Source organism: Empidonax traillii, unplaced genomic scaffold (genome assembly GCF_003031625.1).
Source record: "Empidonax traillii isolate 1590-97213 ecotype Southwest subspecies unplaced genomic scaffold, ASM303162v1 scaffold6382:size11227, whole genome shotgun sequence".
NCBI lineage: Eukaryota > Metazoa > Chordata > Aves > Passeriformes > Tyrannidae > Empidonax > Empidonax traillii.
This window is the reverse complement of record NW_020961575.1, coordinates 9,825-11,227: the sequence shown is the minus strand read 5'-3', so window position 1 is coordinate 11,227 and position 1,403 is coordinate 9,825. Positions and strand designations below refer to the sequence as shown.

Here is a 1,403-nt window from a genome sequence, read left to right as displayed (position 1 = left end):
CCGCACCTGCCAGGGGGGTGGGCGGGGCCCTGCGCCGCTGGTACAGGTAACAGCAGGAGCACATGAAGCAGCACACGATGGTGGTGACGATGGCGATGAAAAGCACCACGGCCGAGGCGATGCCCGCGATGGTCTTGGGGCTGCGGGAGGGACCCCCCGGTCGTGGGCACGGCTGCCTGGGGGGCACCCCGGGCACCCCCCGGCCCAAACAGTGCCCACTGGTGCTGCCCAGGACACTGCCAGTGACTGGTGACAGTGACCAGTGACAGTGACAGTGACCAGTGACACTGCCCGGGGACACTGCCAGTGACTGGTGACAGTGACAGTGACAGTGACCAGGGATACTGCCAGTAACTGATGACCAGTGACACTGCCAGTGACCAGTGACAGTGCCGGTGACCAGTGACCAGTGACACTGCCCGGGGACACTGCCAGTGACTGGTGACAGTGACCAGTGACAGTGACCAGTGACACTGCCAGGGCCCAGTACCAGTGTCCAGCACCCCGTTCCCATGCCCAGTGTCCAGCACTCAGTACCAGTCCTCAGCAGCCAGTGTCCAGTGCCCAGGGCCCAGCATCCAGTACCAGTGACCAGTACTAGTGCCCAGCAGCCAGTACAGGCGACCAGTAGCCAGTATAAGTGTCCAGTACCAGTACCAGTACCAGCCAGTATAAGTGTCCAGTACCAGTGCCCACTGCCCAGTGCCCAGCACACGGTACCAGTGACCAGTGCCCAGCACCCAGTGCCCCACACCCAGTGCCCCTGCCCAGTATCAATGCCCAACACCAGTGCACAGCACCCAGTGCTGGACATCCAGTGCCACTGCCAGTGCCCAGCACTAACACCCAGCACCCAGTCCCAGTGCCCAGCACCCCATGCCAGACCCCAGCACCCCGGACCACTTCCCAGGACCGATGCCCAGCCCCAGCCCCCAGCCCCAGCCCCAGCGCCCCCGGGGGTGCCCCGCGGCCCGGCAGTGTCACCTGAAGGCGAGGCAGTGGCGCTGCTGGCGCTCGGTGAGCAGGCGCAGGGGGTCCCTGCAGCAGTAGCGCTGGTGGCAGGTCCCGCAGCAGAAGGTGAAGAACTCGCAGTCGAAGCCCGGGTGCCACGAGCCGTTCCTGTCCACGTACCACAGGCAGTCCTCGCCCCCGGCCACTGCGGAGGGTCACCTGTTACCGGAGCCACCCGGCCACCCCACCCCGGGGCAGCGGCAGCGCCACTGTCCCCACCCTGCCTCACGTGGCACAACCTGGACCCCGCCGTGTCCCGGACCGCTGCTCCCCCTGCACACCGCGCCGTCCTGCCCTGTGCCCACCCCCGACCCCTGCTCCATCCTGCCCCAGGGACCCCAAACCCTGCTCCATCCTGCCCCAGGGACCCCAAACCCTGCTCCATCCTGCCC

At 66.9% G+C, this 1,403-nt stretch overlaps 1 protein-coding gene across 1 annotated transcript; it reads right to left on the bottom strand.

The window, feature by feature from the left end:
* Window positions 1-6: 6 nt before the first annotated feature.
* On the bottom strand, window positions 7-1,160 carry SHISA4 (shisa family member 4; the record flags this gene model as incomplete). Its single annotated transcript, XM_027911179.1, has 2 exons — window positions 7-140; window positions 985-1,160. Coding segments are annotated over 2 exons (310 nt in total), but the record flags the coding sequence as incomplete, so codon positions are not given.
* Window positions 1,161-1,403: the final 243 nt, after the last annotated feature.